The 25990-nt window shown below is 39.9% G+C and overlaps 1 protein-coding gene across 8 annotated transcripts in view; it reads left to right on the plus strand.

Moving 5' to 3' along the window:
- Positions 1-25990, plus strand: part of LOC118369862 (E3 ubiquitin-protein ligase MARCHF8-like) — a 196065-nt gene that overhangs the window by 98282 nt on the left and 71793 nt on the right. Inside the window, exon 1 of one of the 8 annotated variants that reach the window (XM_052498752.1) lies at positions 16859-17198. The exons of the other annotated variants lie outside the window; for them this stretch is intronic. Within the exon in view, the coding sequence (XP_052354712.1) occupies positions 17175-17198 (24 nt within the window). The 5' untranslated portion in view covers positions 16859-17174. Of the gene's footprint in view, positions 1-16858; positions 17199-25990 lie in introns of those variants that run through there. 8 annotated transcript variants of the gene reach the window in all.

Raw genomic sequence — 25990 nt, forward strand, 5'->3', positions numbered from 1 at the left:
TTCCAAAATCAGATTCGTCCTACTGCGGTCCCTCAGCAGCCTGCCTCAGCAGTGTGTCGTCCCTGCAGAGATAGACGTTAGAGTAGAAGTTAGAGACCGTTAACCTTTTCAAATAGTGCTATTGCCAATAGAGGTGGAGAGCCATGTTGCTAGTGCTGTCTGTTGTCAGTACGACCCAGAGAGCAAGGACTGTAGTAGTATTTATTGGCTCCCTGTGAGTCTCCTGAGACATGGGAGATTTTTCTCTCTCTCTCTCTGTGTGTGTGTGTGTGTGTGTGTGTGTGTGTGTGTGTGTGTGTGTGTGTGTGTGTGTGTGTGTGTGTGTGTGTGTGTGTGTGTGTGTGTGTGTGTGTGTGTGTGTGTGTGTGTGTGTGTGTGTCATAAGACACAGTGGCAGAAACAATATGTACAAAGTAACTTACACATAACGTGAAAAAACATACACAATTGGATACGGGATCGTAAAGCGGCAGCCATCTCCTTCGGCAACATTCTTCCTAATTGTCATGTAATAAATAATTGCCATGTCCTTCTCTCTCTTGCTCCCCTTCTCTCTCTTGCTCCCCTTCTCTCTCTCCCTTGCTCCCCTTCTCTCTTTCTCCCCTTCTCTCTCTTTTTCCTCTTCTCTCCTCTTTCTCTCCCCTTCTCTCCTCCCTTCTCTCCTCTCTCTCCCCTTCTTTCCTCTCTCTCCCCTTCTCTCTCTTTTTCCTCTTCTCTCCTCTTTCTCTCCCCTTCTCTCCTCCCTTCTCTCCTCTCTCTCCCCTTCTCTCCTCTTTCTCCCCTTCTCTCTCTTTTTCCTCTTCTCTCCTCTTTCTCTCCCCTTCTCTCCTCCCTTCTCTCCTCTCTCTCCCCTTCTTTCCTCTCTCTCCCCTTCTTTCCTCTCTCTCCCCTTCTTTCCTCTCTCTCCCCTTCTTTCCTCTCTCTCTCCCCTTTCTCTCCCCTTTCTCCCCTTCTCTCTTTCTCCCCTTCTCTCTCTTGCTCCCCTTCTCTCTCTTGCTCCCCTTCTCTCTCTTGCTCCCCTTCTCTCTCTTGCTCCCCTTCTCTCTCTTGCTCCCCTTCTCTCTCTTGCTCCCCTTCTCTCCCCTTTCTCCCCTTCTCTCTTTCTCCCCTTCTCTCCCCTTTCTCCCCTTCTCTCTTTCTCCCCTTCTCTCCCCTTTCTCCCCTTCTCTCTTTCTCCCCTTCTCTCCCCTTTCTCCCCTTCTCTCTCTCTCTCCCCCTCTCTCCTCTTTCTCCCCTTCTCTCCTATCTCCTCTCTCTCCCCTTCTCTCCTCCTCTCTTTCTCTCCTTCTCTTCTCTCTCTCCCCTTCTCTCTCCCTCTCTCCTCCTCTCTCTCTCCCTCTCTCCTCCTCTCTCTCTCCCTCTCTCCTCCTCTCTCTCTCTCTCTCTCCTCCTCTCTCTCTCCCTCTCTTCCTCTAATATAATCTATCTAACATTATTACAGTTTTACTCTGTATGGTGCTAAATCAATTGGATCCATGTATAAACAGTAACACTAATATAATTGACACCCAGTGGGGCTGTGGATTTCACAGAACTATAGATCTTGATTTGCCCTTGGATCCAGCTGTCAGGATGACTGATAAATTAACCTCTGTCAACTGAGAGGATGACTTTAATAAATTAACCTCTGTCAGCTGTCAGGATGACTTTGATAAATGAACCTCTGTCAACTGAGAGGATGACTTTAATAAATGACCCTCTGTCAACTGAGAGGATGACTGATAAATTAACCTCTGTCAGCTGAGAGGATGACTTTAATAAATGACCCTCTGTCAACTGTCAGGATGACTTTAATAAATGACCCTCTGTCAACTGAGAGGATGACTGATAAATTAACCTCTGTCAGCTGAGAGGATGACTTTAATAAATGACCCTCTGTCAATTGAGAGGATGACTGATAAATTAACCTCTGTCAACTGAGAGGATGACTTTAATAAATGACCATCTGTCAACTGAGAGGATGACTTTAATAAATGACCCTCTGTCAACTGAGAGGATGACTTTAATAAATGAACCTCTGTCAATTGAGAGGATGACTTTAATAAATGAACCTCTGTCAATTGAGAGGATGACTTTAATAAATGAACCTCTGTCAACTGAGAGGATGACTTTAATAAATTAACCTCTGTCAGCTGTGAGGATGACTTTAATAAATTAACCTCTGTCAACTGAGAGGATGACTTTAATAAATTAACCTCTGTCAGCTGTGAGGATTACTTTAATAAATGAACCTCTGTCAGCTGTGAGGATGACTTTAATAAATTAACCTCTGTCAGCTGTGAGGATGACTTTAATAAATTAACCTCTGTCAGCTGAGAGGATGACTTTAATAAATGACCCTCTGTCAACTGAGAGGATGACTTTAATAAATTAACCTCTGTCAGCTGTGAGGATGACTTTAATAAATGACCCTCTGTCAATTGAGAGGATGACTGATAAATTAACCTCTGTCAATTGAGAGGATGACTTTAATAAATGAACCTCTGTCAACTGAGAGGATGACTTTAATAAATGACCCTCTGTCAATTGAGAGGATGACTGATAAATTAACCTCTGTCAACTGAGAGGATGACTTTAATAAATTAACCTCTATCAACTGAGAGGATGACTTTAATAAATGACCCTCTGTCAATTGAGAGGATGACTTTAATAAATGACCCTCTGTCAACTGAGAGGATGACTTTAATAAATTAACCTCTATCAACTGAGAGGATGACTTTAATAAATGAACCTCTGTCAATTGAGAGGATGACTTTAATAAATGAACCTCTGTCAGCTGTGAGGATGACTTTAATAAATTAACCTCTGTCAGCTGTGAGGATGACTTTAATAAATGAACCTCTGTCAGCTGTGAGGATGACTTTAATAAATTAACCTCTGTCAGCTGTGAGGATGACTTTAATAAATTAACCTCTGTCAGCTGTGAGGATGACTTTAATAAATTAACCTCTGGCAGCTGTGAGGATGACTTTAATAAATTAACCTCTGTCAGCTGTGAGGATGGCTGATAAATTAACCTCTGTCAGCTGTCAGGATGACTTTAATAAATTAACCTCTGTCAGCTGTCAGGATGACTTTAATAAATTAACCTCTGTCAGCTGTGAGGATGGCTGATAAATTAACCTCTGTCAGCTGTCAGGATGACTTTAATAAATTAACCTCTGTCAGCTGTCAGGATGACTTTAATAAATTAACCTCTGTCAACTGAGAGGATGACTGATAAATTAACCTCTGTCAGCTGTCAGGATGACTTTAATAAATTAACCTCTGTCAACTGAGAGGATGACTGGGGGGGGTGCGTCACCTGGGTGGGTTGATTCACTGTGGTCGGCCTGTCTGGGTTGCCCCCCTTGGGTTGTACCGTGTCGGAGATCTTTGTGGGCTATACTCGGCCTTGTCTCAGGATGGTAAGTTGGTGGTTGAAGATATCCCTCTAGTGGAGGATGACTGATAAATTAACCTCTGTCAGCTGTCAGGATGACTTTAATAAATTAACCTCTGTCAGCTGTGAGGATTACTTTAATAAATTAACCTCTGTCAGCTGTCAGGATTACTTTAATAAATGAACCTCTGTCAACTGAGAGGATGACTTTAATAAATGAACCTCTGTCAGCTGTGAGGATGACTGATAAATTAACCTCTGTCAGCTGTGAGGATGACTGATAAATTAACCTCTGTCAGCTGTCAGGATGACTTTAATAAATTAACCTCTGTCAGCTGTGAGGATGACTTTAATAAATGAACCTCTGTCAGCTGTCAGGATGACTTTAATAAATGAACCTCTGTCAACTGTCAGGATGACTTTAATAAATGAACCTCTGTCAACTGTCAGGATGACTTTAATAAATTAACCTCTGTCAACTGTCAGGATGACTTTAATAAATTAACCTCTGTCAACTGTCAGGATGACTTTAATAAATTAACCTCTGTCAACTGTCAGGATGACTTTAATAAATTAACCTCTGTCAACTGTCAGGATGACTTTAATAAATTAACCTCTGTCAACTGTCAGGATGACTTTAATAAATTAACCTCTGTCAACTGTCAGGATGACTTTAATAAATTAACCTCTGTCAACTGTCAGGATGACTTTAATAAATTAACCTCTGTCAACTGTCAGGATGACTTTAATAAATTAACCTCTGTCAACTGTCAGGATGACTTTAATAAATTAACCTCTGTCAACTGTCAGGATGACTTTAATAAATTAACCTCTGTCAACTGTCAGGATGACTTTAATAAATGAACCTCTGTCAGCTGTCAGGATGACTTTAATAAATTAACCTCTGTCAGCTGTGAGGATGACTTTAATAAATTAACCTCTGTCAACTGTCAGGATGACTTTAATAAATTAACCTCTGTCAACTGTGAGGATGACTTTAATAAATTAACCTCTGTCAACTGTCAGGATGACTTTAATAAATGAACCTCTGTCAGCTGTCAGGATGACTTTAATAAATTAACCTCTGTCAGCTGTGAGGATGACTTTAATAAATTAACCTCTGTCAGCTGTCAGGATGACTTTAATAAATTAACCTCTGTCAACTGTCAGGATGACTTTAATAAATTAACCTCTGTCAGCTGTGAGGATGACTTTAATAAATTAACCTCTGTCAGCTGTCAGGATGACTTTAATAAATTAACCTCTATCAACTGAGAGGAGGACTTTAATAAATTAACCTCTGTCAGCTGTCAGGATGACTTTAATAAATTAACCTCTATCAACTGAGAGGATGACTTTAATAAATGAACCTCTGTCAGCTGTGAGGATGACTTTAATAAATTAACCTCTGTCAACTGTCAGGATGACTTTAATAAATTAACCTCTGTCAACTGTCAGGATGACTTTAATAAATTAACCTCTGTCAACTGTCAGGATGACTTTAATAAATTAACCTCTGTCAACTGTCAGGATGACTTTAATAAATTAACCTCTGTCTGAGGATGACTTTAACTGTCAGGATGACTTTAATAAATTAACCTCTGTCAACTGTCAGGATGACTTTAATAAATTAACCTCTGTCAACTGTCAGGATGACTTTAATAAATTAACCTCTGTCAACTGTCAGGATGACTTTAATAAATTAACCTCTGTCAACTGTCAGGATGACTTTAATAAATTAACCTCTGTCAACTGTCAGGATGACTTTAATAAATTAACCTCTGTCAACTGTCAGGATGACTTTAATAAATTAACCTCTGTCAACTGTCAGGATGACTTTAATAAATTAACCTCTGTCAACTGTCAGGATGACTTTAATAAATTAACCTCTGTCAACTGTCAGGATGACTTTAATAAATGAACCTCTGTCAGCTGTCAGGATGACTTTAATAAATTAACCTCTGTCAGCTGTGAGGATGACTTTAATAAATTAACCTCTGTCAACTGTCAGGATGACTTTAATAAATTAACCTCTTTCAACTGTGAGGATGACTTTAATAAATTAACCTCTGTCAACTGTCAGGATGACTTTAATAAATGAACCTCTGTCAGCTGTCAGGATGACTTTAATAAATTAACCTCTGTCAACTGTCAGGATGACTTTAATAAATTAACCTCTGTCAACTGTCAGGATGACTTTAATAAATGAACCTCTGTCAGCTGTCAGGATGACTTTAATAAATTAACCTCTGTCAGCTGTGAGGATGACTTTAATAAATTAACCTCTGTCAGCTGTCAGGATGACTTTAATAAATTAACCTCTGTCAACTGTCAGGATGACTTTAATAAATTAACCTCTGTCAGCTGTCAGGATGACTTTAATAAATTAACCTCTGTCAGCTGTGAGGATGACTGATAAATTAACCTCTGTCAACTGAGAGGATGACTTTAATAAATTAACCTCTGTCAGCTGTCAGGATGACTTTAATAAATTAACCTCTGTCAGCTGTCAGGATGACTTTAATAAATTAACCTCTGTCAACTGTCAGGATGACTTTAATAAATTAACCTCTGTCAGCTGTCAGGATGACTTTAATAAATTAACCTCTGTCAGCTGTGAGGATGACTTTAATAAATTAACCTCTGTCAGCTGTCAGGATGACTTTAATAAATGAACCTCTGTCAGAGGATGACTTTAATAAATTAACCTCTGTCAGCTGTCAGGATGACTTTAATAAATTAACCTCTGTCAGCTGTCAGGATGACTTTAATAAATTAACCTCTGTCAGCTGTGAGGATTACTTTAATAAATTAACCTCTGTCAGCTGTCAGGATGACTTTAATAAATTAACCTCTATCAACTGAGAGGAGGACTTTAATAAATTAACCTCTATCAACTGAGAGGAGGACTTTAATAAATGAACCTCTGTCAGCTGTCAGGATGACTTTAAAAAATGAACCTCTGTCAGCTGTGAGGATGACTGATAAATTAACCTCTGTCAGCTGTGAGGATGACTGATAAATTAACCTCTGTCAGCTGTCAGGATGACTTTAATAAATTAACCTCTGTCAGCTGTGAGGATGACTTTAATAAATGAACCTCTGTCAGCTGTCAGGATGACTTTAATAAATTAACCTCTGTCAGCTGTCAGGATGACTTTAATAAATTAACCTCTGTCAGCTGTCAGGATGACTTTAATAAATTAACCTCTGTCAGCTGTGAGGATGACTGATAAATTAACCTCTGTCAACTGAGAGGATGACTTTAATAAATTAACCTCTGTCAGCTGTCAGGATGACTTTAATAAATTAACCTCTGTCAGCTGTCAGGATGACTTTAATAAATTAACCTCTGTCAACTGTCAGGATGACTTTAATAAATTAACCTCTGTCAGCTGTCAGGATGACTTTAATAAATTAACCTCTGTCAGCTGTGAGGATGACTGATAAATTAACCTCTGTCAACTGAGAGGATGACTTTAATAAATTAACCTCTGTCAGCTGTCAGGATGACTTTAATAAATTAACCTCTGTCAGCTGTCAGGATGACTTTAATAAATTAACCTCTGTCAACTGTCAGGATGACTTTAATAAATTAACCTCTGTCAGCTGTGAGGATGACTTTAATAAATTAACCTCTGTCAGCTGTCAGGATGACTTTAATAAATTAACCTCTGTCAACTGTCAGGATGACTTTAATAAATTAACCTCTGTCAGCTGTCAGGATGACTTTAATAAATTAACCTCTGTCAGCTGTGAGGATGACTTTAATAAATTAACCTCTGTCAACTGAGAGGATGACTTTAATAAATGAACCTCTGTCAGCTGTGAGGATGACTTTAATAAATTAACCTCTGTCAACTGTCAGGATGACTTTAATAAATTAACCTCTGTCAACTGTCAGGATGACTTTAATAAATTAACCTCTGTCAACTGTCAGGATGACTTTAAAAAATGAACCTCTGTCAGCTGTGAGGATGACTGATAAATTAACCTCTGTCAACTGAGAGGATGACTTTAATAAATTAACCTCTGTCAGCTGTCAGGATGACTTTAATAAATTAACCTCTGTCAGCTGTCAGGATGACTTTAATAAATTAACCTCTGTCAACTGTCAGGATGACTTTAATAAATTAACCTCTGTCAGCTGTCAGGATGACTTTAATAAATTAACCTCTGTCAGCTGTGAGGATGACTTTAATAAATTAACCTCTGTCAGCTGTCAGGATGACTTTAATAAATGAACCTCTGTCAGCTGTGAGGATGACTTTAATAAATTAACCTCTGTCAGCTGTCAGGATGACTTTAATAAATTAACCTCTGTCAGCTGTCAGGATGACTTTAATAAATTAACCTCTGTCAGCTGTGAGGATTACTTTAATAAATTAACCTCTGTCAGCTGTCAGGATGACTTTAATAAATTAACCTCTATCAACTGAGAGGAGGACTTTAATAAATTAACCTCTATCAACTGAGAGGAGGACTTTAATAAATGAACCTCTGTCAGCTGTCAGGATGACTTTAAAAAATGAACCTCTGTCAGCTGTGAGGATGACTGATAAATTAACCTCTGTCAGCTGTGAGGATGACTGATAAATTAACCTCTGTCAGCTGTCAGGATGACTTTAATAAATTAACCTCTGTCAGCTGTGAGGATGACTTTAATAAATGAACCTCTGTCAGCTGTCAGGATGACTTTAATAAATGAACCTCTGTCAGCTGTCAGGATGACTTTAATAAATTAACCTCTATCAGCTGAGAGGAGGACTTTAATAAATTAACCTCTGTCAGCTGTCAGGATGACTTTAATAAATGAACCTCTGTCAACTGTCAGGATGACTTTAATAAATTAACCTCTGTCAGCTGTCAGGATGACTTTAATAAATTAACCTCTGTCAACTGTCAGGATGACTTTAATAAATTAACCTCTGTCAACTGTCACAGGATGACTTTAATAAATTAAGCTCTGTCAACTGTCAGGATGACTTTAATAAATTAACCTCTGTCAACTGTCAGGATGACTTTAATAAATGAACCTCTGTCAGCTGTGAGGATGACTTTAATAAATTAACCTCTGTCAGCTGTCAGGATGACTTTAATAAATTAACCTCTGTCAGCTGTCAGGATGACTTTAATAAATTAACCTCTGTCAGCTGTGAGGATTACTTTAATAAATTAACCTCTGTCAGCTGTCAGGATGACTTTAATAAATTAACCTCTATCAACTGAGAGGAGGACTTTAATAAATTAACCTCTATCAACTGAGAGGAGGACTTTAATAAATGAACCTCTGTCAGCTGTCAGGATGACTTTAAAAAATGAACCTCTGTCAGCTGTGAGGATGACTGATAAATTAACCTCTGTCAGCTGTGAGGATGACTGATAAATTAACCTCTGTCAGCTGTCAGGATGACTTTAATAAATTAACCTCTGTCAGCTGTGAGGATGACTTTAATAAATGAACCTCTGTCAGCTGTCAGGATGACTTTAATAAATGAACCTCTGTCAGCTGTCAGGATGACTTTAATAAATTAACCTCTATCAACTGAGAGGAGGACTTTAATAAATGAACCTCTGTCAGCTGTCAGGATGACTTTAATAAATTAACCTCTGTCAACTGTCAGGATGACTTTAATAAATTAACCTCTGTCAACTGTCAGGATGACTTTAATAAATTAACCTCTGTCAACTGTCAGGATGACTTTAATAAATTAACCTCTGTCAACTGTCAGGATGACTTTAATAAATTAACCTCTGTCAACTGTCAGGATGACTTTAATAAATTAACCTCTGTCAACTGTCAGGATGACTTTAATAAATTAACCTCTGTCAACTGTCAGGATGACTTTAATAAATTAACCTCTGTCAACTGTCAGGATGACTTTAATAAATTAACCTCTGTCAACTGTCAGGATGACTTTAATAAATTAACCTCTGTCAACTGTCAGGATGACTTTAATAAATGAACCTCTGTCAACTGTCAGGATGACTTTAATAAATGAACCTCTGTCAGCTGTCAGGATGACTTTAATAAATTAACCTCTGTCAGCTGTGAGGATGACTTTAATAAATTAACCTCTGTCAACTGTCAGGATGACTTTAATAAATTAACCTCTGTCAACTGTGAGGATGACTTTAATAAATTAACCTCTGTCAACTGTCAGGATGACTTTAATAAATGAACCTCTGTCAGCTGTCAGGATGACTTTAATAAATTAACCTCTGTCAGCTGTGAGGATGACTTTAATAAATTAACCTCTGTCAGCTGTCAGGATGACTTTAATAAATTAACCTCTGTCAACTGTCAGGATGACTTTAATAAATTAACCTCTGTCAGCTGTCAGGATGACTTTAATAAATTAACCTCTGTCAGCTGTCAGGATGACTTTAATAAATTAACCTCTGTCAGCTGTGAGGATTACTTTAATAAATTAACCTCTGTCAGCTGTCAGGATGACTTTAATAAATGAACCTCTGTCAGCTGTCAGGATGACTTTAAAAATGAACCTCTGTCAGCTGTGAGGATGACTGATAAATTAACCTCTGTCAGCTGTGAGGATGAATTAACCTCTGATAAATTAACCTCTGTCAGCTGTCAGGATGACTTTAATAAATTAACCTCTGTCAGCTGTGAGGATGACTTTAATAAATGAACCTCTGTCAGCTGTCAGGATGACTTTAATAAATGAACCTCTGTCAGCTGTCAGGATGACTTTAATAAATTAACCTCTATCAACTGAGAGGATGACTTTAATAAATGAACCTCTGTCAGCTGTGAGGATGACTTTAATAAATTAACCTCTGTCAACTGTCAGGATGACTTTAATAAATTAACCTCTGTCAACTGTCAGGATGACTTTAATAAATTAACCTCTGTCAACTGTCAGGATGACTTTAATAAATTAACCTCTGTCAACTGTCAGGATGACTTTAATAAATTAACCTCTGTCAACTGTCAGGATGACTTTAATAAATTAACCTCTGTCAACTGAGAGGAGGACTTTAATAAATGAACCTCTGTCAGCTGTGAGGATGACTGATAAATTAACCTCTGTCAGCTGTGAGGATGACTTTAATAAATTAACCTCTGTCAGCTGTCAGGATGACTTTAATAAATGAACCTCTGTCAACTGAGAGGATGACTTTAATAAATGAACCTCTGTCAGCTGTGAGGATGACTAATAAATTAACCTCTGTCAGCTGTCAGGATGACTTTAATAAATTAACCTCTGTCAGCTGTGAGGATTGACTTTAATAAATTAACCTCTGTCAGCTGTCAGGATGACTTTAATAAATGAACCTCTGTCAACTGAGAGGATGACTTTAATAAATGAACCTCTGTCAGCTGTGAGGATGACTGATAAATTAACCTCTGTCAGCTGTGAGGATGACTGATAAATTAACCTCTGTCAGCTGTCAGGATGACTTTAATAAATTAACCTCTGTCAGCTGTGAGGATGACTTTAATAAATGAACCTCTGTCAGCTGTCAGGATGACTTTAATAAATGAACCTCTGTCAGCTGTCAGGATGACTTTAATAAATTAACCTCTATCAACTGAGAGGAGGACTTTAATAAATGAACCTCTGTCAGCTGTCAGGATGACTTTAATAAATTAACCTCTATCAACTGAGAGGATGACTTTAATAAATGAACCTCTGTCAGCTGTGAGGATGACTTTAATAAATTAACCTCTGTCAACTGTCAGGATGACTTTAATAAATTAACCTCTGTCAACTGTCAGGATGACTTTAATAAATTAACCTCTGTCAACTGTCAGGATGACTTTAATAAATTAACCTCTGTCAACTGTCAGGATGACTTTAATAAATTAACCTCTGTCAACTGTCAGGATGACTTTAAAAATGAACCTCTGTCAGCTGTGAGGATGACTTTAATAAATTAACCTCTGTCAGCTTTGAGGATGACTGATAAATTAACCTCTGTCAGCTGTCAGGATGACTTTAATAAATTAACCTCTGTCAGCTGTCAGGATGACTTTAATAAATGAACCTCTGTCAGCTGTCAGGATGACTTTAATAAATTAACCTCTGTCAGCTGTCAGGATGACTTTAATAAATTAATCTCTATCAACTGAGAGGATGACTTTAATAAATGAACCTCTGTCAGCTGTGAGGATGACTTTAATAAATTAACCTCTGTCAACTGTCAGGATGACTTTAATAAATTAACCTCTGTCAGCTGTCAGGATGACTTTAATAAATTAACCTCTGTCAACTGTCAGGATGACTTTAATAAATTAACCTCTGTCAACTGTGAGGATGACTTTAATAAATTAACCTCTGTCAGCTGTCAGGATGACTTTAATAAATTAACCTCTGTCAGCTGTCAGGATGACTTTAATAAATTAACCTCTGTCAGCTGTGAGGATGACTGATAAATTAACCTCTGTCAGCTGTGAGGATGACTTTAATAAATTAACCTCTGTCAGCTGTCAGGATGACTTTAATAAATTAACCTCTGTCAACTGTCAGGATGACTTTAATAAATTAACCTCTGTCAGCTGTCAGGATGACTTTAATAAATTAACCTCTGTCAGCTGTCAGGATGACTTTAATAAATTAACCTCTGTCAGCTGTGAGGATGACTTTAATAAATTAACCTCTGTCAGCTGTCAGGATGACTTTAATAAATGAACCTCTGTCAACTGAGAGGATGACTTTAATAAATGAACCTCTGTCAGCTGTGAGGATGACTGATAAATTAACCTCTGTCAGCTGTGAGGATGACTGATAAATTAACCTCTGTCAGCTGTCAGGATGACTTTAATAAATTAACCTCTGTCAGCTGTCAGGATGACTTTAATAAATTAACCTCTGTCAGCTGTCAGGATGACTTTAATAAATGAACCTCTGTCAGCTGTCAGGAGGACTTTAATAAATGAACCTCTGTCAGCTGTCAGGATGACTTTAATAAATTAACCTCTGTCAACTGTCAGGATGACTTTAATAAATTAACCTCTGTCAGCTGTCAGGATGACTTTAATAAATGAACCTCTGTCAGCTGTCAGGATGACTTTAATAAATTAACCTCTGTCAGCTGTCAGGATGACTTTAATAAATTAACCTCTGTCAGCTGTGAGGATGACTTTAATAAATTAACCTCTGTCAGCTGTCAGGATGACTTTAATAAATTAACCTCTGTCAACTGTCAGGATGACTTTAATAAATTAACCTCTGTCAACTGTCAGGATGACTTTAATAAATTAACCTCTGTCAACTGTCAGGATGACTTTAATAAATGAACCTCTGTCAGCTGTCAGGATGACTTTAATAAATTAACCTCTATCAACTGAGAGGAGGACTTTAATAAATTAACCTCTGTCAGCTGTCAGGATGACTTTAATAAATTAACCTCTATCAACTGAGAGGATGACTTTAATAAATGAACCTCTGTCAGCTGTGAGGATGACTTTAATAAATTAACCTCTGTCAACTGTCAGGATGACTTTAATAAATTAACCTCTGTCAACTGTCAGGATGACTTTAATAAATTAACCTCTGTCAACTGTCAGGATGACTTTAATAAATGAACCTCTGTCAGCTGTGAGGATGACTTTAATAAATTAACCTCTGTCAGCTGTCAGGATGACTTTAATAAATTAACCTCTGTCAACTGTCAGGATGACTTTAATAAATTAACCTCTGTCAGCTGTCAGGATGACTTTAATAAATTAACCTCTGTCAGCTGTCAGGATGACTTTAATAAATTAACCTCTGTCAGCTGTCAGGATGACTTTAATAAATTAACCTCTGTCAGCTGTGAGGATGACTTTAATAAATTAACCTCTGTCAGCTGTCAGGATGACTTTAATAAATTAACCTCTGTCAACTGTCAGGATGACTTTAATAAATTAACCTCTGTCAGCTGTCAGGATGACTTTAATAAATTAACCTCTGTCAGCTGTGAGGATGACTTTAATAAATTAACCTCTGTCAGCTGTCAGGATGACTTTAATAAATTAACCTCTGTCAACTGTCAGGATGACTTTAATAAATTAACCTCTGTCAACTGTCAGGATGACTTTAATAAATTAACCTCTGTCAGCTGTCAGGATGACTTTAATAAATTAACCTCTGTCAACTGTCAGGATGACTTTAATAAATTAACCTCTGTCAGCTGTCAGGATGACTTTAATAAATTAACCTCTGTCAGCTGTCAGGATGACTTTAATAAATTAACCTCTGTCAACTGTCAGGATGACTTTAATAAATTAACCTCTGTCAACTGTCAGGATGACTTTAATAAATTAACCTCTGTCAGCTGTCAGGATGACTTTAATAAATTAACCTCTGTCAGCTGTGAGGATGACTTTAATAAATTAACCTCTGTCAGCTGTCAGGATGACTTTAATAAATTAACCTCTGTCAACTGTCAGGATGACTTTAATAAATTAACCTCTGTCAGCTGTCAGGATGACTTTAATAAATTAACCTCTGTCAGCTGTCAGGATGACTTTAATAAATTAACCTCTGTCAGCTGTGAGGATTACTTTAATAAATTAACCTCTGTCAGCTGTCAGGATGACTTTAATAAATTAACCTCTATCAACTGAGAGGAGGACTTTAATAAATTAACCTCTATCAACTGAGAGGAGGACTTTAATAAATGAACCTCTGTCAGCTGTCAGGATGACTTTAAAAAATGAACCTCTGTCAGCTGTGAGGATGACTGATAAATTAACCTCTGTCAGCTGTGAGGATGACTGATAAATTAACCTCTGTCAGCTGTCAGGATGACTTTAATAAATTAACCTCTGTCAGCTGTGAGGATGACTTTAATAAATTAACCTCTGTCAGCTGTCAGGATGACTTTAATAAATTAACCTCTGTCAACTGTCAGGATGACTTTAATAAATTAACCTCTGTCAGCTGTCAGGATGACTTTAATAAATTAACCTCTGTCAGCTGTCAGGATGACTTTAATAAATTAACCTCTGTCAGCTGTCAGGATGACTTTAATAAATGAACCTCTGTCAGCTGTCAGGATGACTTTAATAAATTAACCTCTGTCAACTGTCAGGATGACTTTAATAAATTAACCTCTGTCAACTGTCAGGATGACTTTAATAAATTAACCTCTGTCAACTGTCAGGATGACTTTAATAAATTAACCTCTGTCAGCTGTCAGGATGACTTTAATAAATTAACCTCTGTCAACTGTCAGGATGACTTTAATAAATGAACCTCTGTCAACTGTCAGGATGACTTTAATAAATTAACCTCTGTCAACTGTCAGGATGACTTTAATAAATTAACCTCTGTCAGCTGTCAGGATGACTTTAATAAATTAACCTCTGTCAGCTGTGAGGATGACTTTAATAAATTAACCTCTGTCAGCTGTCAGGATGACTTTAATAAATAACCTCTGTCAGCTGTGAGGATGACTTTAATAAATTAACCTCTGTCAGCTGTCAGGATGACTTTAATAAATTAACCTCTGTCAGCTGTCAGGATGACTTTAATAAATTAACCTCTGTCAGCTGTGAGGATGACTTTAATAAATTAACCTCTGTCAGCTGTCAGGATGACTTTAATAAATTAACCTCTGTCAACTGAGAGGAGGACTTTCAACTGAGAGGAGGACTTTAATAATTATTAACCTCTATCAACTGAGAGGAGGACTTTAATAAATGAACCTCTGTCAGCTGTCAGGATGACTTTAAAAATGAACCTCTGTCAGCTGTGAGGATGACTGATAAATTAACCTCTGTCAGCTGTGAGGATGACTTTAATAAATTAACCTCTGTCAGCTGTCAGGATGACTTTAATAAATTAACCTCTGTCAGCTGTCAGGATGACTTTAATAAATTAACCTCTGTCAGCTGTGAGGATTACTTTAATAAATTAACCTCTGTCAGCTGTCAGGATGACTTTAATAAATTAACCTCTATCAACTGAGAGGAGGACTTTAATAAATTAACCTCTATCAACTGAGAGGATGACTTTAATAAATGAACCTCTGTCAGCTGTCAGGATGACTTTAAAAAATGAACCTCTGTCAGCTGTGAGGATGACTGATAAATTAACCTCTGTCAGCTGTGAGGATGACTGATAAATTAACCTCTGTCAGCTGTCAGGATGACTTTAATAAATTAACCTCTGTCAGCTGTGAGGATGACTTTAATAAATTAACCTCTGTCAACTGTCAGGATGACTTTAATAAATTAACCTCTGTCAACTGTCAGGATGACTTTAATAAATTAACCTCTGTCAGCTGTCAGGATGACTTTAATAAATTAACCTCTGTCAGCTGTGAGGATGACTTTAATAAATTAACCTCTGTCAGCTGTCAGGATGACTTTAATAAATGAACCTCTGTCAACTGTCAGGATGACTTTAATAAATTAACCTCTGTCAACTGTCAGGATGACTTTAATAAATTAACCTCTGTCAACTGTCAGGATGACTTTAATAAATTAACCTCTGTCAACTGTCAGGATGACTTTAATAAATTAACCTCTGTCAGCTGTCAGGATGACTTTAATAAATGAACCTCTGTCAACTGTCAGGATGACTTTAATAAATTAACCTCTGTCAACTGTCAGGATGACTTTAATAAATTAACCTCTGTCAACTGTCAGGATGACTTTAACCTCTGTCAGCTGTCAGGATGACTTTAATAAATTAACCTCTGTCAGCTGTCAGGATGACTTTAATAAATTAACCTCTGTCAGCTGTGAGGATGACTTTAATAAATTAACCTCTGTCAGCTGTCAGGATGACTTTAATAAATGAACCTCTGTCAGCTGTGAGGATGACTTTAATAAATTAACCTCTGTCAGCTGTCAGGATGACTTTAATAAATTAACCTCTGTCAGCTGTCAGGATGACTTTAATAAATTAACCTCTGTCAGCTGTGAGGATTACTTTAATAAATTAACCTCTGTCAGCTGTCAGGATGACTTTAATAAATTAACCTCTATCAACTGAGAGGAGGACTTTAATAAATTAACCTCTATCAACTGAGAGGAGGACTTTAATAAATGAACCTCTGTCAGCTGTCAGGATGACTTTAAAAAATGAACCTCTGTCAGCTGTGAGGATGACTGATAAATTAACCTCTGTCAGCTGTGAGGATGACTTTAATAAATTAACCTCTGTCAGCTGTCAGGATGACTTTAATAAATTAACCTCTGTCAGCTGATAACACCTTCACTTCCCTCTCTCCCTGGTGGGGATTGGATCGCCAGTAAGATCCTCTCTGATTGGTGTAGGTTGGTGAATCTGTGTTCTCATCTGAATGGAACAAGCCTGTGTGTGTCAGGGGACAGGCTGAGAGAGGTTAGGGGGAGGGACTGGTTAAGCTGAGTGAGCAGTGGGAATACTTTAAATTGACTCCCACACATGAATAATGCATTAGATAGCCCCTCCCCTCATTGGGATCAGCTGGAGGAAATTGGGGCTTGGGCCAATCAGATTACGTCCCTGCCGGGTTTGCTCAGTGTGTGTGTGTATAGTAACCAGGAGAGACAGAGCGGGCAAGTCCAGACAAATAGCAGCAGCTCAGAGCCTGTAGGGTAGCCTTTCTGTCGACTATCCCTCCTTCTCTCTATCGCTGCTCATTCTGTCTTTGTCTCAGGGTGTGTTATGGGAGCTGTCATTACCGAAGAGATGGCTGGGTGACATTGCTACAGCTCTACTTGTGTATTTACTAATGGTTGTTTCGTCTCCCCTGAGAGGATTTACACAGGGACATGTAACTCCCCCAGGTTCCTTTGTCTGTGTGTGGGGTGTCTGAGGGTGTGTGTGGCTTCAAGGATCTAGCAGCCATGAATTCCTGTTGGAAGATGAAGGTATGGCTGACTCTTTCTCGTACTTGTTGTTGATACTGACTATCAGGTGTGTGCGTGTGTGTGTGCGTGTGTGTGTGTCTTGGGGGGCATCCTCCAGCGTACTGTATGTGTTTGTTAGCGCAGTAAGAGAAACCACCAACCTGTGTGTGAGAGAGACAGCGAGGCAGTAAAAGCCTCAGTGGTTGTTATAGTGAGGCCTGCTGTCTCCGTGGTGACTGGAGCTCCTCTAAAGAAGCAGCTAGATAACAGTCTCTACTGGCAACGTGTGTGTCCATCACTTCTGTCTCTGCATGGAGAGTTCACTCCCTTCTTGATGCCCCCTTCTTTGTGTGTGTGCTTTGTGGGGATACACATGTGTGGGGGGAGGTGTGTGTGTGTGTCAGGTGCATGTCAGGGGAGCATCTGCCACTAACATAGTATGAAAGGATGACCCAATTTCACACCTCGCTCTCTCTCTTCTCCTCTCTCTCTTCGCCTCTCTCTCTTCTCCTCTCTCTCTTCTCCTCTCTCTCTTCGCCTCTCTCTCTTCTCCTCTCTCTCTTCTCCTCTCTCTCTTCTCCTCTCTCTCTTCGCCTCTCTCTCTTCTCCTCTCGCTCTTTTTATCTCGCTTTCTTCTCTTTCTCTCCGACAGCAGTAAACCCAAACAACAGATCAGACACATTGATGGGCCAGACATAGCCACGGGGCGATGTTTTGGGGGTGGGGGTGCTGACAATTGTTTGTTGACGGAGGTTGGGGGGGGGGGATTTATCAGTGCTCTCCTCCAAATCCACAGAGTAGCAGATCACATCATTGACTGCTGCACCAAACGACAGAGATTTGTGTCAATCCCTAAACAGGAGGGATGGAGGGAGGGAATGGAAGGAAAAAGATTAGTAGTCACGTGTCGGGACGGGAGCTTAAAGAGTGTCCGAACGCACTGATTCCTGCATGTGTTTCTCTGTTGCTCATTAAGAAAAATGACATTTCAGTCTTGGGGATGTGGTGTGATGTTTGTGCCCCATGATACACCATAGGAACAAAGCCAGTTTCACTTCTTCAAGATAGTCAGAATGAATCTAAAATAATTAAAGAAACCTGTAAATCATTTTGACGTTTTATGCTGAGGTTTTAATCACACATTTTACATCTAGCTAAGGTGTTCAGTGCAATATTTCTCAAGTAAAAAAATAGGATTGGATACAGTGCCCTCACCGCAGCTGTGTATCCCATGTTAGTGGGCAAGTGAGCATTGTCGAAGTCACAACCCAACCCTCAAATAAGTCATGACAAACTCAGTTTTAGAGGAGACTGACTTTATGACAAATTATCCTATTTCCACTTTCTGACTAATATTGATGCCACATAGAAAACAGCTTATCAGAAAAGTTGTTTATTGCCTTCCATTGTGCATTAAAATCTGTTAGGGATGGAGTGGGCAGGACAGGGAATTGAATGAGTGAGTTTTGGACTCCTCCTAGCCCTCCTAGATGGGACTCATCCCTGTTCCTGGTTGGGAAGGAAGCATCCTGATTGTGCAGGACAATATACACCTAGTTTCCAGACTCCGTCCTGTTTCGTTAGTGTTTGACTATTAGCAGCTCTGCGCTCTGCTCTGCTGTGGTCTCTGCTGTTCTGACCTCTGCTTTGTGTGTGTGTGTGTGTGTGTGTGTGTGGTTGTTGTTGTTAGGGTTACATCACAGAGGAGCTGAAGGCTGAGCCAGTCAACACAGTTAATTATGGTGCACTGATTTATCTGTGGCTACATGTTCTGCTCGGCTTCCCAAATGGCAGCCTATTCCCTTTATAGTGCACTACTTTCAGATAGGGAAACCCATAGGGCTGTGGTCAGAAGAGGTGCACTGTAGGGAATAGGCTGCCATTTGGGGGACACTACTGGACTCACACAGAAATAAACCCTCAAGTGATTCAGAGGAAAGCAAACCAAGTTGTATTTGTGCTTAATGAGGAAATGTGCCTCAAGCTCCAACTGACACACGCATCCTTATCTGGGTCTCAAAACAAGGACTTTTCACACACTCGAATACTGATCACTTTCTCCATTGTTTTCTCATCATATCTCTCTTTCTCATTCTCTCTGTCATTATGTCTCTCCCGTCTTTCTCTCTCTCTCCCTCTTTTACATAATTCAATGAGAAAAGCCCATGCCATTGCCTCTTACTAGTCCAGACAGTCCTGTATCAGTGTTGTTAGCTCTGTTCAGACAGCCCTGTATCAGTGTTGTTAGCTCTGTTCAGACAGCCCTGTATCAGTGTTGTTAGCTCTGTTCAGACAGCCCTGTATCAGTGTTGTTAGCTCTGTTCAGACAGCCCTGTATCAGTGTTGTTAGCTCTGTTCAGACAGCCCTGTATCAGTGTTGTTAGCTCTGTTCAGACAGCCCTGTATCAGTGTTGTTAGCTCTGTTCAGACAGCCCTGTATCAGTGTTGTTCGCTCTGTTCAGACAGCCCTGTATCAGTGTTGTTAGCTCTGTTCAGACAGCCCTGTATCAGTGTTGTTAGCTCTGTTCAGACAGCCCTGTATCAGTGTTGTTAGCTCTGTTCAGACAGCCCTGTATCAGTGTTGTTAGCTCTGTTCAGACAGCCCTGTATCAGTGTTGTTAGCTCTGTTCAGACAGGCCTGTATCAGTGTTGTTAGCTCTGTTCAGACAGCCCTGTATCAGTGTTGTTAGCTCTGTTCAGACAGCCCTGTATCAGTGTTGTTAGCTCTGTTCAGACAGCCCTGTATCAGTGTTGTTAGCTCTGTTCAGACAGCCCTGTATCAGTGTTGTTAGCTCTGTTCAGACAGCCCTGTATCAGTGTTGTTAGCTCTGTTCAGACAACCCTGTATCAGTGTTGTTAGCTCTGTTCAGACAGCCCTGTATCAGTGTTGTTAGCTCTGTTCAGACAGCCCTGTATCAGTGTTGTTAGCTCTGTTCAGACAGCCCTGTATCAGTGTTGTTAGCTCTGTTCAGACAGCCCTGTATCAGTGTTGTTAGCTCTGTTCAGACAGTCCTGTATCAGTGTTGTTAGCTCTGTTCAGACAGCCCTGTATCAGTGTTGTTAGCTCTGTTCAGACAGTCCTGTATCAGTGTTGTTAGCTCTGTTCAGACAGCCCTGTATCAGTGTTGTTAGCTCTGTTCAGACAGTCCTGTATCAGTGTTGTTAGCTCTGTTCAGACAGCCCTGTATCAGTGTCAGAGCAGCAGACACACTAGACTAGAACATACTAGTCTCCCATATCCTGTTCCTGTTCTGACACACTGATGTAATTACGAGAGATGAGGAGGGATGGAAGGGAGGCAGATGGGGGGCAGGATGAGATGCAGTTGAGAGATGATGTGGGGAGGAAGAGAGGGGGAGGAGGGATCAGAGGAAGATTGAGAGGGAGAAGAGGAGAGGAAAAGAGGAATGAGAGGGGGGAGGAAGATGAGAGGCAGATGAGAGTGGGTGGGAGGTGAAAGAGGGAGGAAGAGGGGAGGTAGACCATATTCTTAACTTCCTGCTGTTGTGAAGTTTTCACGCGCACACTCACTCACTCACTCACTCACAGGCTGTTTCCTGCTTTTAGCTGCAGGCCTACTTATGAGCTATCTCTGTGGAACTGTGGTTTTAACACACACATATGTGTCTGTGTGTGTGTTAGTTCTCTCTAACAGACACACAGACACACACACACACAGTCTCTTTCCTCTGTCAGACCTAATTTACAAGCTAACTGTGGGACTGTGTTTTTGCAGAGCTAATGCTAAGGATTGCTGCTGTCTCATGTAGTGGAAACAGCGTACTGTCACTACAGTTTTACTAAAGGTTTAGGATCAGCTTACCCTCAACAAACTTCTACCATTAGGGAGGAAAACACAAAACGGATCGTAGATCAGTGTCTATGGGCGGTGTCTTTATCCCACTTCCATTGTCTTATAGCCCTGTACTGCCCATTCTGCTCCTCAGACCGGGTCAACCACTAGAACCAGAGACATGTAGGACATGTGTGTATATCTGTATGGCTAGAACTGGAGTCCTGTGTTGCAGTGGTTCACAGTAACCTCTGGTGATTATTGTTACTGTGCATAGTTTACATTCTAACATTCCCATCTGGTCTGCATCCTCGTTAGCTGACCACACACAGTGTGTGTGTGTGCTTGTCTTGTGTGTGTGTGTGTGTGTGTGTGTGTGTGTGTGTGTGTGTGTGTGTGTGTGTGTGTGTGTGTGTGTGTGTTCAGCCTTGTATCTTCCTCCGTAGTGGTCATTGTACAGAGCCAGGAAACCACATCTACACAGTAGACCCAACACTCTTCCTGTGATCAGATTCTTTCAGTGATGCTGGATACAACATATCCTGCCTTCTTCTGGTAGGAGGTTTGGGGAATACAGTGAGGGGTCGTACAGGAAGATTATTTAGAGTGCTCTATACTCTCGGCCTTCTGTCTTCTTGCTGAGGAATATGGTGACTTCATCTCAGATACATACAGTATTCTACACAATCGTAATAATGTAAGCTTTTCACTGATAGGTATTTATACAAAGGCAAAGCAGGTTGTGTGTGTGTGTGTGTGTGTGTGTGTGTGTGTGTGTGTGTGTGTGTGTGAGACCAGGCTTCAGGATGTGCTGTCATTGAATCAGTGGAGATAAGGCAAACATTTCCAGTGGGTTTTTCATGTTTTTTATACCCAGAATCGTCTGAGATCAGTATCACTGTCTTCCTCTCAGAAGTGTCTTATCTCATGTCCTAACGATATGATCCAATACCAGTAACCTTTAATATACACAGTTATATGTGTGCTGCAGAATATATATGAGAAGAGTTGTTGGCTATCGGACTAAAACATGGTCCTTTAATGTTTTTAATAAAAACGGTGGTCGTACTGTGGCTGATTGACTGTAATCATCTGTTTCATAAATGGCCATTAGTTTCAATAAGTTGACACAAAGTGACAGTCATTGATGTGTATTATTATAATATCTAACAGCTTTTGTATCGCACTATCTGGCATATTCTACTGGTTAAACTGTAGTATTATCCTGAGGCACAGTAGCTGCGGGTCAGTGGATGCGCATTGACCATTCAAATCAAACTGTTACCCAGGGAGTGGGGTGAATAAATCTCTCCTTTCAACCAATCTATTGGTAAATAGCCCACCCATTTTCACCTACCTCATCCCCACAGTTTTTATTTATTTACTTTTCTGCTCTTTTGCACACCAATATCTCTACCTGTACATGATCATCTGATCATTTATCACTCCAGTGTTAATCTGCAAAATTGTAATTATTCGCCTACCTCCTCATGCCTTTTGCACACATTACCTGGTTATATAGACTAGCCTACCCTTTTTGTTCTAAAGGTGTTCTCAACTGTGTTATTGACTTGACTTGTTTCAACTAATTAAATGGTTAAATTGTTTACTAGCCTACCTGGTTAAATCTGTGTTTGTCTGTTCACACTAGCCTACCTGGTTAAATATCTTCTCCAGCCTACCTGGTTAAATGAGAAGGTGTTCTCATCTAGCCTACCTGGTTAAATAAAGATGTTCTCAACTAGCCTACCTGGTTAAATAAAGGTGTTCTCAACTAGCCTACCTGGTTAAATAAAGGTGTTCTCAACTAGCCTACCTGGTTAAATAAAGGTGTTCTCAACTAGCCTACCTGGTTAAATAAAGGTGTTCTCAACTAGCCTACCTGGTTAAATAAAGGTGTTCTCAACTAGCCTACCTGGTTAAATAAAGGTGTTCTCAACTAGCCTACCTGGTTAAATAAAGGTGTTCTCAACTAGCCTACCTGGTTAAATAAAGGTGTTCTCAACTATCCTACCTGGTTAAATAAAGGTGTTCTCAACTAGCCTACCTGGTTAAATAAAGGTGTTCTCAACTAGCCTACCTGGTTAAATAAAGGTGTTCTCAACTAGCCTACCTGGTTAAATAAAGGTGTTCTCAACTAGCCTACCTGGTTAAATAAAGGTGTTCTCAACTAGCCTACCTGGTTAAATAAAGGTGTTCTCAACTAGCCTACCTGGTTAAATAAAGGTGAAATAAAAAAAAATAATAAAAAAAATCAGGATCCAAACAGCCTATTTTAGAATAGCAGTAGTACTTCAGTCATAACAATGTGTGATGAGAGAGTTCTGGCAATGGTGAATGTCTGATGAGCAGACGGCCATTCACAGACACACTATGCTCTTTGCAGGTCTGTGGCCTCCAGGTGTGTCCTCTTCTATGGAGAGCTCTATGGACAGGATTCACATCACACAGATTTCCCCATTATCCTCATCATTGTGTATGTGTGTGTCTATTCAGACCATTCATTCTGATGATTTAATTCTGTTTCCACCTTTCTCCTCATTATCACTGACTCTGATAGTGATCTCTCTCGCTCTCTATCTCCATCTCCCTCCCAGTCTGTCTGTCTTATCTGATAGTAGATAATTAAGAGAGAGAGAGAGGAAAAAAAAAACCCGCCTCACCCTACTAGAATCTGAAGTCAAATGTCTACTGTTTTCTGATGATCTGGTGCTTCTGTCCCCAACCAAGGAGAGCCTACAGCAGCACCTAGATCTTCTGCATAGATTCTGTCAGACCTGGGCCCTGACAGTAAATCTCATCAAGACCAAAATAATGGTCTTCCAAAAAAGGGCCACAAATACACATTCTAGTTGGACACCGTTGCCCTAGAGCACACAAAAAACGATACATACCTCGGCCTAAACATCAGCGCCACAGTCATTTCCACAAAGCTGTGAACGAGCTGAGAGACAAGGCAAGAAGGGCCTTCTATGCCATCAAAAGGAACATCAATTTGACATATCAATTAGGATCTGGCTAAAAATACTTGAATCTGTTATAGAACTCATTGCCCTTTATGGGTGTGAGGTCTGGGGTTAGCTCACCAACTTAGAATTCACAAAATGGGAAAAACACCAAATTGAGACTCTGCATGCAGAATTCTGCAATAATATCCCTGTGTACAACGTAAAACACCAAATAATGCATGCAGAGCAGAATTAGGCCGATACCCGCTAATTATCAAAATCCAGAAAAGAGCCGTTAAATTCTACAACCACCTGAAAGGAAGTCTACAGACTCAGTGAACATAGCCTTGCTATTGAGAAAGGCTGCCATAGGCAGACCTGACTCTCAAGAGGATACGGGCTATGTGCACACTGCCCACAAAATCTCCTGCCAAATGTATGACCATATTAGAGACACATATTTCCCTCAGATTACATAGATCCACAAAGAATTTGTATTTATTTATTTTCCATTTTGTACTTGAACTATTTGCACATAATATGACATGTGTAATGTCTTTATTCTTTTGGAACGTTTGTGAGTGTAATGTTTACTTTTCATTTGTGTTAATTATCTAGTTCACTTGCTTTGGCAATGTTAACATATGTTTCCCATGCCCAATAAAGCCCTTAAATTGAGTGATAGAGAATTCTGCACATTCCCAGACTCCTTCTGGGCTGTTATAACATTTATATCTTCCTGTCTTATGAACATGTCATTAGAAGCATTTGGCCACGCTGTGATATGAAGCTACGGGAGCCAGGAGGGGAGCCAGGAGAGGAGCCAGGAGGGGAGCCAGGAGAGGAGCCAGGAGGGGAGTCAGGAGGAGAGTCAGGAGGAGAGTCAGGAGGAGAGTCAGGAGGAGAGTCAGGAGGGGAGCCAGGAGGGGAGCCAGGAGGAGAGCCCTCCGCCGCCCTTAATGATCAAGCATTTAAAGGCATATCAAGCAAAGCTAAAGAAATTTCTGCTCCTTGACACTCAGTGTAAAGGGTTATTTATTGAAGTTTTGGATCGCTGCGGTAGTTAGCAATTACGTGCTAATTATAGTTAGCTGCCAGACGCTAATTATGCTAGCTTCGCTATGTTGTGGAGAATAGCTGATGTCACTTGTTTTAAATCTGTGCGTGGTGACGTTGTACTGGGTTGGATGTAGCTGTATGCAGAAATAGAAGATGCATCACAAATAGAAATACATTGAAAAGAACTGACATCCCCATTATATTTCTATGGTTTTAATTTAACCGTCTGGTTCAGGGAAAGAAGATGATATAGTTGATACTGGTCTACTTTTGAGGATCAAACACTTCTGACAGGCCTGACTCTCTTTCTCTACAGGATGTCTCTTCTTTCCATCAATCTCACTCACTCACTCACTCACTCACTCACTCGCATACTGTATGTTCCATCTCTGTCCTTACCTTGGAAATATTACTGGACCTGCTGTTTGGAGGTGAACTTAGGAAGATTAGAATTTGACAAGATAACTCTGTTCTGAAAAGATGTAACATTGTAAAAGTCCTCAGACAGAGGGAAGGTCCAGCCCAGACAGAGGCCCTGAAGCTCTGAGGCCCGTGAACCACCAAGATAAAATGTCTCCTCTTCTCTGTCCTATCTTCCTGATCCTCCCTTTATCCCCCTAACACTGGCCTGGATCATCACAGCCAGGGGTTGTTACTCGGGGAGAACAAATTCCTCCTCACGTTGAAGCCCTGAAGTTCAAGGCTGACGGGTACTGCAGGCTGTGGTTTTCAGGAAGCAGGATTCCCACCCATTATAGTGAATGGTAACATTTGTGTAAATATATATATATTTTTTTTATGACAATCATGGTACCAATAATTGCTTCTAATACACCAGATTTATACCAGATTTATGTCTTCTTTTTTAAAAATCTCACACGGAGTTATACATTATAATGTAGTTGCTACAGTAGCCTGCAGAACCCTAGTCGACCTTCAACTTGACATACTCAATGAGAGGAGTCAGAAATTAGCTAGCCTGCTACGTCACCTCCTGGAGGAGATCAAACTGC

Source organism: Oncorhynchus keta, chromosome 36 (assembly GCF_023373465.1).
Source record: "Oncorhynchus keta strain PuntledgeMale-10-30-2019 chromosome 36, Oket_V2, whole genome shotgun sequence".
Lineage (NCBI taxonomy): Eukaryota > Metazoa > Chordata > Actinopteri > Salmoniformes > Salmonidae > Oncorhynchus > Oncorhynchus keta.